The following is a 14,602-nucleotide window of genomic DNA, read 5'->3' as shown; positions in this document are numbered from 1 at the left end:
GTTTGATTTTCGTGCAGATATTTTTCATTTGGGGAAGGGGAATTGGAAACCTCTAGAACATGCACTGTAAATGCAACTAATTTGTGATGCAAATTCTCTTCACACAGGGTTTCGCAGCATGCTCATCATATGTGTTAGGAAATGCTCAGCAGTGTGCTCATATTTTCAGTGGCTTAACAAGAGACCAAAGGGCCCAGGTGCAAACTTTGGAACTGCCAGCCACCTGCATGTTGGTCAGGTGTCTCGGCCCTTGTAGCGTTCTAAATCCTATAAAGACATATGTGTCCCCCCCCATCCTGTACTAATGTCACCCATCCTGGGCCCTTCCAGTTAGAATTTCCACTAATCTGTGCCCCTTCCTGTAATAATGTCCAACATCTTTTGCCCCTTCCAGTAACACTGTTCCCATCCCGGGCCCCTTCCAGCATTAATGTCCAACATTCTGGGCCATTTATTGGTATAAATTTCCCAACCTGACACCTTTCTATATTAATATCCCCTATTTTGGTTTAATGTCTCCATCCTGGTCCCTTCCAGTAATATATGTCCACAATCCTGGTTCCTTTTCAGTAATAATTTCTCCCATCCTGGGCTGCTCCCTGGTATAATGGCCCCTTCTAGTAATAATGTCCACCTTCCTGGGCCCCTTCCAGTTATAATGTCCATGATCTTGGTGGTACAATGTCCCCTATCCAGGGCCCCTTCCAGTAATATATGTCCCCCATACTGGGCCCCTTCTTGGTATACTTTCCTTCCTCCAGGGCCCATCCAGTAATAATGTTCCCCATTCTTCCTCTGTTCTTTAACACATTTAAAAAAAACTATTCTTCTCACCTTCCCCTACTCCCACGACATAAGGCATTCTCTTCTATATCTGGTTCAGCTGACTTCGTCGTGCTTGCTTAGGGTGATGCATAACGTCACAGCATGTATTGCAATGCAGAGACCCAACAGGTCTCTGCACCGCAATACTTTTCAGATGAATGTGCGTCCTTGGAGTGCTCCTTTAAATAATACGAATTTAATAATTGGGATAAAAATAAATGGTGCCTTTGTTTGCTCATAGCATGTGTAGATTTTTTTTCACCTTATAGAGAGTACAAAATGAATCAAATATATATTAAGAGTCATCCATCTTTTAATAGATTTGGCACAAATCTCACCAACTACCACCTTTACTTTGATTGTCGTAAAATAATAGGCTAAATTAACTAGCAAACACTCCATAAAGTGCCAAAACTTTCGGTGTAATCACTTGGATCGCACTACAGTTTAATCAGTGCCATCATATAACCTTACGATATGTCATATCACTTGCCTCTAAACCCTTGAGTTCCTGCATGGTAAACATAACTGGCAGAATATCAAACCGAGTGACATAGCAATACAAAGCATTTACAGTGTTCATTAAACCCACTTCTATTTGTCAGGACAAGGAAATCATGTGCTGCTTTATCTTGTGCAACGTCACATCTGGAAAGGAAGAGATAAAGATAAATACAAGATTATTTTTGAAAAAACTTGATGAGGTAAGGATTGATTCCCTTGTTGATTACAAGGTCCATCTATTTCTCATTCGTCTTACTTTGCTGCTTCTTCCATGGGGGCACAAGGCCCATTAGCTATCCCCAAAAAAGAAGATCATGGTATATATAAATAAACGACACACGACGCTTCTTAATGGTAAAAACAATGGCCGAGGTGCTTTATTATGAGATTACCGTACATTAATAATAAATGTAAATAAAATAATAAACCATAAATAAATTAATTTAATAAGAATAAGTTCATATTTTCTTAACTTCAAGAAACAATCGACCCAACCTAAAGGGGCGATTTTACCCAAGGAGACTTTAATCCAACAAGAACAATTCATCTGATACCATCAGGCGACTAGTCTCACTAATATTGCACCTTGACAAATCCATGAAGATCAATGACATCAACAGGGAGGAAGGGCGGGTGTCAGTTTCTCCACAGCTGGAATGAGGCAGCTGACGGAAACTGCTGTTCATATAGTTCACTTTCCCGCCCTTTTTCAACTGACCAATCACCAGCGGTCACACAGGGTGGAAGAAACCATTCACAACCATTATCCTTGTTCCTGAAATACATTGCTCGGACAAATAGAAATATGAAGACATTATTAACAGTCCTCAGAATTGTAATAGCACCATCTTTATGTTAATAGCATACCCCCAAATCCCCTAATTAGATATACAGTGGGGAAAAAAAGTATTTAGTCAGTCAGCAATAGTGCAAGTTCCACCACTTAAAAAGATGAGAGGCGTCTGTAATTTACATCATAGGTAGACCTCAACTATGGGAGACAAACTGAGAAAAAAAAATCCAGAAAATCACATTGTCTGTTTTTTTTTCATTTTATTTGCATATTATGGTGGAAAATAAGTATTTGGTCAGAAACAAAATTTCATCTCAATACTTTGTGATATATCCTTTGTTGGCAATGACAGAGGTCAAACGTTTTCTGTAAGTCTTCACAAGGTTGCCACACACTGTTGTTGGTATGTTGGCCCATTCCTCCATGCAGATCTCCTCTAGAGCAGTGATGTTTTTGGCTTTTCGCTCGGCAACACGGACTTTCAACTCCCTCCAAAGGTTTTCTATAGGGTTGAGATCTGGAGACTGGCTAGGCCACTCCAGGACCTTGAAAAGCTTCTTACGAAGCCACTCCTTCGTTGCCCTGGCGGTGTGCTTTGGATCATTGTCATGTTGAAAGACCCAGCCACGTTTCATCTTCAATGCCCTTGCTGATGGAAGGAGGTTTGCACTCAAAATCTCACGATACATGGCCCCATTCATTCTTTCATGTACCCGGATCAGTCGTCCTGGCCCCTTTGCAGAGAAACAGCCCCAAAGCATGATGTTTCCACCACCATGCTTTACAGTAGGTATGGTGTTTGATGGATGCAACTCAGTATTCTTTTTCCTCCAAACACGACAAGTTGTGTTTCTACCAAACAGTTCCAGTTTGGTTTCATCAGACCATAGGACATTCTCCCAAAACTCCTCTGGATCATCCAAATGCTCTCTAGCAAACTTCAGACGGACCCGGACATGTACAGGCTTAAGCAGTGGGACACGTCTGGCACTGCAGGATCTGAGTCCATGGTGGCGTAGTGTGTTACTTATGGTAGGCCTTGTTACATTGGTCCCAGCTCTCTGCAGTTCATTCACTAGGTCCCCCCGCGTGGTTCTGGGATTTTTGCTCACCGTTCTTGTGATCATTCTGACCCCACGGGGTGGGATTTTGCGTGGAGCACCAGATCGAGGGAGATTATCAGTGGTCTTGTATGTCTTCCATTTTCTAATTATTGCTCCCACAGTTGATTTCTTCACTCCAAGCTGGTTGGCTATTGCAGATTCAGTCTTCCCAGCCTGGTGCAGGGCTACAATTTTGTTTCTGGTGTCCTTTGACAGCTCTTTGGTCTTCACCATAGTGGAGTTTGGAGTCAGACTGTTTGAGGGTGTGCACAGGTGTCTTTTTATACTGATAAGTTTAAACAGGTGCCATTACTACAGGTAATGAGTGGAGGAAAGAGGAGACTCTTAAAGAAGAAGTTACAGGTCTGTGAGAGCCAGAAATCTTGATTGCTTGTTTCTGACCAAATACTTATTTTCCACCATAATATGCAAATAAAATGAAAAAAAAACAGACAATGTGATTTTCTGGATTTTTTTTTCTCAGTTTGTCTCCCATAGTTGAGGTCTACCTATGATGTAAATTACAGACGCCTCTCATCTTTTTAAGTGGTGGAACTTGCACTATTGCTGACTGACTAAATACTTTTTTTCCCCACTGTATACGTTTAACCAAATTTAATACAAGAACAACAAATTAAATGAGGGAAGGAAGGACCTGTGCCCCCATGTCCACTCCCTGGTAGCACTACTGGGGTTTTCCATGCTTCTTTGTGAAATACCTGAACCCCAAAATATGAATGACAATCGGAACTCAGATGTAGATGATCCATGGAGTATCTTCCAGTAATGAAGAGTATAAATTACAGACAACACTAGATCTACAGAATTGGGGTCCACTTGTTGGCTCCCCTTGGTCGGGAGCATTGAGGATATGAGCGTCTCCATATTACTGTGCACTTTGTTTACATCGATGCACAAATATCTTTTGCACATTTGTAAATTTATGTTCTATTTGTAGATACTAAAGGAAACACAAAAACTAAATGTCACTGGAGAAATTCTTTATGACCAAACATTGTATGTAAACCTAAAGGAACAAGAACACAAGGCGCAGGTGAGCTAAAGACAGTGGTATAAATGTAACCCTCAAGGATATTAAAGGGTAACAGAAAAATGCTGCTATCTTCCAAAACGTGTGCTGTGTCTGTCTACAAGTTGTTTGAGGTATTATACTTCAGCCCCATTCACTTTATTGGAGTCAAAGTAATTTTCTGGGCTGAGAAGAATATGTCTCCAGTGATGCGCAAACTATCACAGTTCCCCTGTATCCCTTGTGCGAGTGGGCGGTCACAAGACCAAAACTAAGCTAATCGCATACGTGCTGTCATGTGCCGACTAGAGTTTCACATTCTCTATTGAGAGAAGTGCAGAAGAATCTAGTTGGCACGTAACATAGTAACATAGTTTTGAAGGCTGAAGGAAGACCTTATGTCCATCTAGTTCAGCCTATTTCTCTTTCACCTCATTGGGGGACACAGAGACCATGGGTATACGCTGCTGCCACTAGGAGGCTGACACTATGCACAAAAAAAAGAATAGCTCCTCCTCCGCAGTGTACACCCCACCGACCGGCAGGAAATTCCTCTGTTTAGCTTAGTGTCAGTAGGAGGTGGACACGGGTCTTTCATTGGACCCTTATCTACCTCGATGTGCATCATTCCTTTTCAGGTTTCAAGAGGGATACAGTGTGAACAGTCACAGCTGAACTCCCACAAAGAGGCTATGAGTTCTCAGGGTGGACCACAGATTCAGCACAGGTGATGTGCCAGCGAAAACGGATGGTCCTTGCCCCCCCGCCTCCCACCCACTCGCCCACCAGAGCCTGTCGGTTGGACGAGGCGCGAACACGTAAAGGATGAACAGACAGCGTGGGATACTGAAGGTACCTTTATTGGAGCACCAGAACATGAAGCCAGGAGCGGCTCCATAAATAGCGCCGCAGATTCTCGGCCGCTCGCGCCTTCCGACGGTCGCCGCATCCCCCTTTGGGTCCGACTGCGGTGCGAACTTTCTTCACCCACCGCCGGTATTCCTGCAGGCCAGCGTCTAGGAGCAGGGCTCTGGCGGCGTCTTCTTTAGGGACGAACGCGGCTGCGCCGCAGATCTTCCGTGCCGCCCCGTGCTGACAGGTGGCCGCCATTTCAAATTTAGTTTGGGCCTTCGCGCCCGTCGCGGCCACGCCCCCCGTTCTTTTTCATAGGCCGGCTGCGATCCCGCCTGCCCCCAAGCCCTCCCACCGCCTCTCTAGTCTTGTGGCTGGGAAAGGGGGGGGCGATTCTTCTCTCTGGTGCAGACGGCTAGCTCCGCCCTTCTTCTTAACACAGAAACTGCGTTTTTTGCTTCCTCACATCAGGCTGCCGCCATCTTTGCAGCCTGACAGCCGGAGATGACAGCGGATGCCAGCGCTCTCTGTCGGACCCCTGCCAGTTACTAGAGTCTAATACGTCTCTTTCGGGGACACGGGACCGTGAGTAGTTCTGCAACTGCAGACTGACACCATACTCTGCCTTTCTGTCCCCCAACCTTCCGGCTTTTCTGCAAGTTTTCTTCTTTCTTCTTTTCTTCCTTCACCATGTCTAATTCTAAGTCTGAGCGTGGCCGTCCGCCGGCCCCTACGGGCACTCTAGACCAGTTCTTCGCATGTTCCTCTTGCAATCGCAAACTTCCCTCAGGTCAGCCTACTCCCCTCTGCCAGGACTGCAGCAATCCCATTCAGCATGACCCCGTCCAAGAGCCATCTAGTGAGCCACGTGAAAGTGAAGCCCCCCATCCCTGCCTGGGCCTTGTCTCTTTCACAATCTGTGGCAGACCTCACCAGAGTGTCGCAGTCCCTAGTGGCCATTCTTGATAAGTTGCCCCTGGACACTTCTGCAGGGTCCAGCAGGTCGCAAGACTTTCCATCTGAGCCAGCTAGCAGAAGCCGCAAAAGGCCCAGGCAGGACCTCCGGCCGGAATCCTCCCCTGGCCTCTCTTCTCAACTTAGTCCTTCCCAGCAGTCGCCCTCCCATGCCTCCTCACCCGACTCAGGGGAAGCGTTCTTGGATATGTCATCTGAAGGAATTTTAGAGTTGGATTCGGACCAGGACGCGGACATGAAGGTTACGGTACAGAACCTCATTGCGGCGATCAATCACACCTTCGAAATATCTGACGCCCCTGCGAATTCCTCAGATCAGGAGGTTTCGTTCAGACGGGCAGAAACACCTTCCAGGGTATTCCCTTCCCATTCCGAATTTGGAAAGATTCTTACCAGGGAAAGAGAAAATCCGACCCGAAGATTTCAAAGAGGGAAGCGCCTTGGAGTGCTGTACCCGTTTGCTAAAGAGCTCACGGACAACTGGTCTGCTTCTCCCTCGGTGGACCCACCCATGTCCAGACTTTCTAATAACACGGTTCTCCCGCTTTCAGGTGTGGCGTCACTAAAGGGTTCTAATGATAGAATTATAGAATCCTTAGCTAAGTCAGCATTCGAAGCGGCTGCAGCGGCGCTATGTCCAGTCTTTGCTTCATCGTGGGTAGCACAGGCCATAGCCACTTGGGCAGAGGATTTCCGCAAGGGCATCCTAGATAAGGCCCAACCAGAACAATTGGCCGGTCTGGCCAACCAGATTTCCCATGCAGGAGATTATCTGCTTTCTGCTTCCTTGGATGCCGCGTTTTGCGCAGTTCAGGCGTCAAGTAACGTAGTGGCAATCCGACGTACAATTTGGCTCAAGGCTTGGCAGGCAGACTTATCTTCAAAGAAGTCTCTTACCAATCTGCCTTTTCAGGGAGCACGCCTCTTTGGATCACAACTGGACCAGATTATTAAAGACGGCACTGGAGGCACGAGTTCCCTCCTCTCTCAGTCCAAGCCTTGCAGACCCCCGCTAAGGCGTCAGTTTCGGCCCTTTCGGGCTTTCCGCCGCTTCAATACGGCAGAGAACTTCTCTAACCAACAAAGACCGCAGGCACGCCAGGATAGAAAGAAGGTGTCTTTCAGACCCACTCCCTCCTGGCGATCTCACTCCTCCCAAGGCAGACCCTCCAGGTCCAGATCTGGACGGTCCACATCAGCATGACTGTCAACGAACTCCCGAGGGGCCCTCCCAATTGGGAGGTCGGCTCCTTTTCTTCAGGAACGTCTGACTAGCCTCGGTAGAGGACGCTTGGGTCAGGGAAGTTGTATCGTCAGGATACAAGATAGAGTTCGTTTCTCATCCACGGGATCGTTTATTCGAGTCCCGTCCTCCAAAAGATCCAGCCATAGTTCCGGGGTTCCATGCAGCCATCGCCTCTCTCCTCAGTTCCGGGGTGATTGTGCCCGTTCCCGAAACAGAACGTTTCACAGGGTTTTATTCGAACCTATTTGTGGTGCCGAAAAAAGACGGGGAAGTTCGACCCATACTGGATCTCAAGCTACTCAACAAGAGAGTCCGACTCCGGCATTTCAGGATGGAGTCGCTTCGTTCGGTAATCGCTTCCATGGAGGAGCAGGAATTCATATGTTCAATAGACATCCAGGATGCCTATCTACATGTTCCCATATTCTCCGGACATCAGAAATTCCTGCGTTTTGCGATTCACCAGGAACATTACCAGTTCATTGCGCTGCCCTTCGGTCTCGCCACCGCACCCAGAGTTTTCACAAAGATCATGGCAGCGTTAATGGCCTTGTTCAGGATCAGAGGTCTTGTTCTTTTTCCGTACCTCGACGACATTCTGATCAAAGCCCCGTCTTTTCAACAGGCTCGCCTAAGTCTTACGATCGTCCTAGACACCCTGTCCAATTTTGGGTGGCTCGTCAACAGGAAAAAGTCCTGTCTTTTTCCGACACAACGTCTGGTGTTTCTGGGCCTATTGTTCGACACTCGTCGATCAAGGGTCTTTCTCCCACAAGAGAAGATTTGTTTCCCTGCAGCAGGATATACGATCGCTACAGATCACACGATTTCCGTCCCTCCGGACAACCATGAAAGTCCTGGGAAAGATGGTGGCGGCGACAGAGGCAGTTCCCTTTGCCCAATTTCATGCCAGACCTCTCCAACACGCCATTCTGTCGCGGTGGAACAGGTCGGCTCTTTCCCTGGATCGCCCTGTTCGTCTTTCATATCAGACCAGGCAGTCCCTCAACTGGTGGTTGGCGTCACCTCTCATCTCCTTGGGACGGTCTTTCCTTCCCATTCACTGGCAGATTGTAACAATGGATGCCAGTCTCCTCGGCTGGGGGGCAGTGTTCCGCACCCACACTGTTCAGGGTCGGTGGTCGACTCAAGAGACGACTCTGCCGATCAACGTCCTCGAGATACGTGCAATTTATCTGCAATTTATCTGTTTCTCATTCAATGGGAGAGGCTCCTCAAGGGCCTGCCTGTCCGGATTCAGACAGACAATGCCACAGCGGTGGCATACGTCAACCGCCAAGGAGGGACACAGAGTGTCTCAGCCCTAGCAGAAGTGTCTAAGATTCTTCATTGGGCAAAGGTTTCAGTCCCGACAATTTCCGCGGTACACATACCCGGCATAGACAACTGGGCCGCCGATTTTCTCAGCCGCGAGGTCCCTACATCCGGAGGTATTTCATCAGCTTTGCCGTCGATGGGGAACCCCGGACGTAGATCTGCTGGCATCTCGCCTCAACAGGAAAGTCCCACAGTTTGTATCCAGGTCGCGAGATCCTCCTGCAGTGGGTGCTGACGCTCTGGCCATTCCTTGGTCGCAGTTCGAGCTCCCCTACCTGTTCCCTCCCCTGCCTCTTCATCCCAAGCTGTTGAAGAAGATCAAAGCAGAGGGAATTCCAGTCATCCTCATCGCCCCGAATTGGCCCAGAAGGTCTTGGTTCGCGGACATCGTCAATCTTCTCACGGACGCCCCCTGGAAGCTTCCAGACAGGGCAGATCTACTGTCTCAAGGTCCGATTTGCCACCCCAATTCTCAGCCGCTTAATTTAACGGCGTGGCTGTTGAGACCGAGGTTTTGAAACGATCAGGACTCTCCGATCGAGTTATTCATACCATGATCTGAGCCAGAAAGCCATCGTCTTCCAAGATTTATTACCATACCTGGAAGGCCTATTTCACTTGGTGCGAGGCCAATGGCATTGCGCCCATGTGTTTTTCGCTCCCTTCTGTCCTGGCGTTTCTTCAGGCAGGGCTGGATGCGGGTCTTGCCCTCAGCTCTTTGAAGGGTCAAGTTTCGGCGCTGTCCATTTTATTTAAGATGTTGGCCTCCCGTCCTCAGGTCAAAACCTTCCTTTAAGGTGTGGCTCACACGGCTCCTCCGTACCGAGCGCCCGTAGATCCATGGGATCTTAATCTGGTTCTCGAGGTTCTGCAAGGTCCTCCCTTTGAACCTCTCAGAGAGGTTTCCCTTCCTCTCCTTTCTTGGAAAGTAGCCTTTCTGGTAGCCATCACCTCCATCCGGCACGTGTCGGAATTGGCAGCTCTTTCTTGCCGCTCCCCCTTCTTGGTGCTACACCAGGATAAGGTAGTTCTGCAGCCTCCGCCCTCTTTCCTTCCTAAGGTGGTGTCCACTTTCCACCTCAATGAGGATATTGTTCTCCCGTCTTTTTGTCCGAGTCCAACTCATCCTCGGGAGCGGTCCTTGAACAAGCTGGACTTGGTCAGGGCGATGAAGGTCTACCTAATTAGGACGACTAATTTGCGAAAGACAGACTCTCTCTTCATCATTCCAGATGGGGCGCAGAAAGGTCAACCGGCCTCCAAAGCTACTATTGCTCGCTGGATCAGATCGGCAATTTTGGAGGCCTACCGGGTCAAACATCGAGTGGCCCCTCCGGGAATTAGAGCGCACTCTACCCGGGCAGTGGGTGCCTCCTGGGCGGTGCGCCACAGAGCTTCCGCGCTGCAGCTTTGCAAAGCTGCAACCTGGTCATCGGTTCACACGTTTGTGAAATTCTACAAGGTCCACACCTACGCTTTGGCCAGCCTAGGTAGAAGGATCCTGCAGGCTGCGGTGGTGAGTCCGCTGGCCTGATGGAAGTTTGTTTTTTCCCACCCCAGGGACTGCTTTGGGACGTCCCATGGTCTCTGTGCCCTCCAATGAGGCGAAAGAGAAAACAGGATTTTTGGGTTGCTTACCATAAAATCTGTTTCTCGGAGCCTTCATTGGGGGACACAGCACCCTCCCATGTTCTGCAACTCCTAATCTTATGTTTGTGGGTTGTTTACAGTTGAGTTGTTTGTTCTGTTTTCAATCTATTCTGTTACTTCTCCTATTGCTTTCTCACTAACTGAGGAATTTCCTGCCGGTCGGTGGGGTGTACACTGCGGAGGAGGAGCTATTTTTTTTTGTGCATAGTGTCAGCCTCCTAGTGGCAGCAGCGTACACCCATGGTCTCTGTGTCCCCCAATGAAGGCTCTGAGAAACAGATTTTACGGTAAGCAACCCAAAAATCCTGTTTTTTAGTGCAGCTGTTCTGCGTTGTTGATCCTGGGGAAGGCAAAAAACCCACAGAGTAGAAGCCAATTATCTCCATAGGGAAAAAAATTCCTTCCCCTAAGCTGGGTCAATCATCTACCTATAATATTCTGTTATTCGTAACCTTCTATACTGTTACTCACAAGAAAAGCATCCATTCCTTTCTTAAATTCATTCAGTGAGTTGGCCATCACCACTTCCTCAGGAAAAGAATTCCAGAGCCTCACTGCTCTTACTGTGAAGAACCCTCTTCTATGCTGGTGCAGAAATTGTCTTTCCTCCAAACAAAGAGAATGCCCCCTTGTTCTTGTCACAGTCCTTGGTACAAACAGTTCATTGGAGAGATCTCTGTATTGCCCTCTGATATACTTGTACATATATATTAGGTCTCACCTAATTCTTCTCTTTTCTAGAGTAAATAGACCTAATTTTGATAACCTTTCTGGGTATTATAGTGAACCAACTCCATTTATCATTTTAGTAGCCCGCCTTTGAACCCTTTCAAGTTCAGTAATGTCTTTCTTGAGCACCAGCGTCCAAAATTGCACACAATACTCCAAGTGTGGTCTGACAAGTGATTTGTACAGAGGGAGAATTATGTTTTCATCTCGTGTCCCCAGACCTCTTCTAATGCATCCCATGACCCTATTTGCTTTGGTGGCAGCTGCCTGACACTGGGCACTCCAATTTAACTTTTTATTGACTAAGATGACATTCATCCGCTCAATGCAGACTTTTATTCCCCATTGACTTGCATTGGGGTCTGGTTTCGGACGAAACTCTGACTTTTTTTGCCCTAGTCGGACCAGTTTCATTTGAAACAAATTTTGTTTCATGAAACCCGATCTGACTAAAGTCGCTGAACTCTAGTGTCAACACTAGAGATAGGAGAATCAATTCGCAGAGCCCCAGTCCATCAACCAGATTAGTAGTCTGTGACCGCAGGACTGGAGCTTGCGAATCTCCTCTTATCGCGCAGTTTTCCTTCTCTTTTGATTAGCTTTGATGGTGTGATGTCATTATTACTGAGCATCGTATACATGACATCACACCAGCTTGGATAATCAAAAGAAGAGCCGGTAAAGAGGAGATTCGTAGGTTTCCCGTCCAGTGGTCACAGATTACTGTCCTGAGAATCAGTTCTTCTATCACTAGTCAACACCCCCATATAACATTATGTAGAAGTTTATAAATGTAAAATATTATACTGATACTATCTGAAAACTATGAGGAACCTTCATGAAACTGGACAATTTAGGGAAAAATGAGTGACATGCATTACAAAGTAGCATATGTGATGTGTGGTACATGTAATCTTGCTCGGGAACAATAAAAAAAACTTGAAGATAAATTCTGCAGAGGCCTAACTACACAGCATTGGCTGCCTCAGCATGAAATATTGGTGTAAATGCATTGACAGTAATGAATAAACGTCTGTCTAGCGAGATATGAGGTGGGGATATGAGTACATGGTGAATAAGATGAATACAAATGTCTTGTGTCATGTCCCCATATGAGATTGTTAAAACTCCTTTACTTAAGATGAAGAAATGTGTATATGGGTATGTAGGTCATAGGAAGCTGAGTAAACTGATACCTTCATATCTACAATCTGATGTCTTATTATAGAGATATTAGTGTTTTTCTTATATGTAAATGATCTGTTAAGATCTACAGGCTTGGCATAGATCTGTATGAGACTCAACCTCCAAAGCTTATTTTAAATAAAAGGGGGCATTACCAGTGTAATGGCACTCACTGCTCTACAGATCTCACTGCAGATCTGTGTGTGAGTAGGTTACCTCACCAGCATTCGGTTTTCAGTCATGGAGGTGGGGTGACTGCTCTGAGAATATAGAGCGGCAACTGTAACTGCGCCACCGGCCCTGACTGACAGCTAAGCCCCAATGCAGGAGTGTCAGTCAGGGATGTGGTCGTGGTTACAGCAGCTGCTCTATATTGTCAGAGCGGTGACTGAATCAGCAGCGTCTCTGCCTTCATGACTGCAGGTTAATAGCGTTTTTTATGGTGACAGGTTCCCTTGACCACCTATCATCTTTTGGGTGCAGCCTTATATTCTGTCCTCCAGCAGGCATTTCCTGCTGCTGACAGATTCCTTTAGATGTTCTGAGATTATATTGATGTTTGGAGCCAGTCTGTGTACTTTGAGCTAAGGATTTTCACCTTGTTGTTTCTTTGCGATAGTTTGAGCCTCTTTTCTGTTTAACTTCAGTAAATAGGCTGTATATTTGTTAAGAGTAATTGCTTTATTATTTTATTGGTATTTCATTATTTACTTTACTCACTGCAACATCCTTCCTTTGTTCAGCACACTTCTCCTCTTGTAGCTAATTCGCACTCTACTCTGGCCTCTGGTTCTTCAGGAGGAACGTAAAGCAACTTGATGGACGTTTACAGAGTTTAGGTCCCAGTTGCCATCTAGTAGTTCTTTGGTTAGGTCTATCTCTGTACCCACGGGTACCACTAGGGACTGCAGTCTCCGGATATTTATTCTGTGCAGGAATTGGCAGGCTTAGTTGTTTTTTTTTTTTGTGTCTAACCTATTAATCCTGAGTGAGTACAAGCATAACGTAAACGCTGCCTCCTGCTAATACGAACCATATGAAATGGTGGTGCTGGATGCTTCAACGTGCTGAGTAAGGTTTTCCACATTTCTGCCATGCTATCCATACTGTGCAGCTGGAACAGCGTGACCACCATCTCTTTCTCTGAACTGCCCACATCCCTCGGATGGCCTTGACTCCATGTGGGATCTAGAACCTCATCATCCCTCATCCCATCATGACACCTCTACAGTCTGTCCTTAAGTTTGCTGCCCTACTAATCCACTTCTATCCTCTCTACTCCTCCACTTCTCCCCACTGCCAATCCCTTGTCTCCCAGTTTCACAATGTATCCACTTCAAGCTACTAACACTAACCTATGAAGCCACCCATATTCAGTCTCCCCCATATATCTCTGAACACATCTCACGATATCTCCCAGCATGTAATCTCTGGTCCTCCCAAAACCTCTTTCTCTCCTCCATAATCGTACGTTCCTCATCCAATCATCTGCAAAATTCTCCTGAGTATCCTGTAGAATTCTGTAGCCCAACACATACGATTATTCCCTACATTTTGAAATTTCACGCAGATCTTGAAAACCCATGTCTTCAGAACAGCTTACAGCCTGCAATGACCCCACTGCCACCTCACCAACACCGGAGCTGCTGCAGCCCCCGAACCTACTGACTCCTTCACCATTATCTTTTAGAATATTAGGCTGCTATGATAGGGTCCTCTCTAGAGTTGAGCGACTTTGGTCGGATCGGGTTTCATGAAACAAAATTTGAGTCGGATGATACTGGTCCGACTAGGGCAAAAAAAGTCGGAGTTTCGTCCGAAACCCGACCCCAATGCAAGTCAATGGGGAATAAAAGTCGGCATTGAGTGGATGAATGTCATCGGCTCAATGCCGACTTTTATTTCCCATTGACTTGCATTGGGGTCGGGATTCGGACGAAACTCCGACTTTTTTTGCCCTAGTCGGACCAGTTTCATCTGAAACAAATTTTGTTTCATCCGACCAAAGTCGCTCAACTCTAGTCCTCTCCCCTCTGTACCTGTCTGTCACGATTAGTTTGTTCGTTGTAATTTCTATTTGTGTTTTTTATGTAACCTCTCCTCATGTACAGCACCATGGAATCAATGTTGCTCTAAAAAAATTAATAATAATAATCCTGCATATGATGTTTCAGCCAGTCCTCACCCATATCCTCCTTGCCAGAGTAAATACAGCAGAAAACTGCAGCAGTTGGCACCTGTGTTTTATCATCATCAGAGACATGCTTCAGTGATCCGCAGACCTTTAATAATAATAATAATAATAATTTTTATTTATATAGCGCCAACATATTCCGCAGCAATTTAAAATTTAGCGGGGACATGTACAGACA

General features: G+C 46.5%; 1 protein-coding gene and 1 long non-coding RNA gene across 2 annotated transcripts in view; one reads left to right on the top strand and one right to left on the bottom strand.

Annotated features, from left to right (window-relative positions):
* LOC141079405 (uncharacterized) overlaps positions 1–14,602 on the bottom strand; it is a 91,860-nt gene that overhangs the window by 67,091 nt on the left and 10,167 nt on the right. The window lies entirely within an intron of this gene.
* The window catches only part of ITGAE (integrin subunit alpha E), a 265,900-nt gene that overhangs the window by 241,176 nt on the left and 10,122 nt on the right, over positions 1–14,602 (top strand). The window contains exons 29-30 of the mRNA XM_073565319.1: positions 1,431–1,529; positions 4,184–4,279. Coding sequence (XP_073421420.1) covers positions 1,431–1,529; positions 4,184–4,279 — 195 coding nt within the window. The remainder of the gene's footprint in view (positions 1–1,430; positions 1,530–4,183; positions 4,280–14,602) is intronic.

The sequence above is a fragment of the Dendrobates tinctorius genome, unplaced genomic scaffold (genome assembly GCF_039654945.1).
Source record: "Dendrobates tinctorius isolate UK_male_01 unplaced genomic scaffold, ASM3965494v1 ptg000016l, whole genome shotgun sequence".
Taxonomy (NCBI): domain Eukaryota; kingdom Metazoa; phylum Chordata; class Amphibia; order Anura; family Dendrobatidae; genus Dendrobates; species Dendrobates tinctorius.
This window is presented reverse-complemented; position numbering and strand designations above follow the sequence as displayed.